Source organism: Fukomys damarensis, unplaced genomic scaffold (assembly GCF_012274545.1).
Source record: "Fukomys damarensis isolate Sample0158 unplaced genomic scaffold, DMR_v1.0_HiC HiC_scaffold_15, whole genome shotgun sequence".
Classification (NCBI taxonomy): domain Eukaryota; kingdom Metazoa; phylum Chordata; class Mammalia; order Rodentia; family Bathyergidae; genus Fukomys; species Fukomys damarensis.
In genome coordinates, this window is record NW_022900927.1 from 61,383,190 (window position 1) to 61,384,100 (window position 911).

General features: G+C 62.7%; 1 protein-coding gene across 1 annotated transcript in view; it reads left to right on the forward strand.

Moving 5' to 3' along the window:
- The window catches only part of Mybpc1 (myosin binding protein C1), a 62,820-nt gene that overhangs the window by 23,973 nt on the left and 37,936 nt on the right, over positions 1 to 911 (forward strand). Inside the window, exons 9-10 of the mRNA XM_033763502.1 lie at positions 66 to 182; positions 782 to 911. The exon at positions 782 to 911 is cut by the window's right edge and continues 8 nt beyond it. Of these exons, the coding sequence (XP_033619393.1) occupies positions 66 to 182; positions 782 to 911 (247 nt within the window). The remainder of the gene's footprint in view (positions 1 to 65; positions 183 to 781) is intronic.

Here is a 911-nt window from a genome sequence, read left to right on the forward strand (position 1 = left end):
ACGCAGGCAGGTGGGGCGGCCCGGGAGGAGCCCGCCCGAGGGACGCTCTGCCCCTCTGCCCACAGAGTGGTCCATCGGCGAATCACCTGGTGGCGGCGGGGAGGAGCAGGACAAGCAGAACGCCGACTCGCAGCTGTCCACCCTGTTCGTGGAGAAGCCTCAGACGGGATCAGTGAAAGTTGGTGAGCACCTACCTGGCATGCAATCTTCTGACTCGCTTTTTCTGTCCGGGAGACTGACGTCATAAAGTCAACCATATTTTGCTTTTTTAAGTCTTGTGTTATTTGAGACAGGGTCTCGCTTTGTAGCCCAGGCTGGCCTCGAACTCATGGCGATCCTCCTGCCTCAGCCTCCCCAAGTGCTGAGGTCACAGGTGTGCGAACACGCCTGGCACCAAACGTTGTAAGGAATATATTATGACCGGAGCTTGCACACTCACCGACGAGCACTCTCGCAGTACGTTCAGCGTGGCTCCTTCCTGGTCCTACGCGGAGAGGGACACGGTGTGTGACACTGAGGGGACGCTGTGCGCCCGGGAGACTCTGCACTGCCGGGCTGCGCCGGGCCAGGGTCTCGGTGCTGGGATCCAATCAGCCTGCGCACGGCCCATCTGCACTCGGCCGGGTCCCTGCGGGCCCTGGTGCCACGGAAGGGACACGCGAGGCCCTGCCACACCGCGCACTCTCTGGGTTTGGCCCTCGGATCTGCACCGGCTGAACCCTCCCCGCCCCCGGCCCACAGCTGCGCTTTGACCCTCGCTGAGCCCCCGCGCTTCCTGCAGGTGAAAACATCACGTTTGTGGCCAAGGTCAAGGCGGAGGACCTGCTGCGGAAGCCCACCATCAAGTGGTTCAAGGGGAAGTGGATGGACCTGGCCAGCAAGGCGGGGAAGCACCTGCAGCTGAAGGAGAC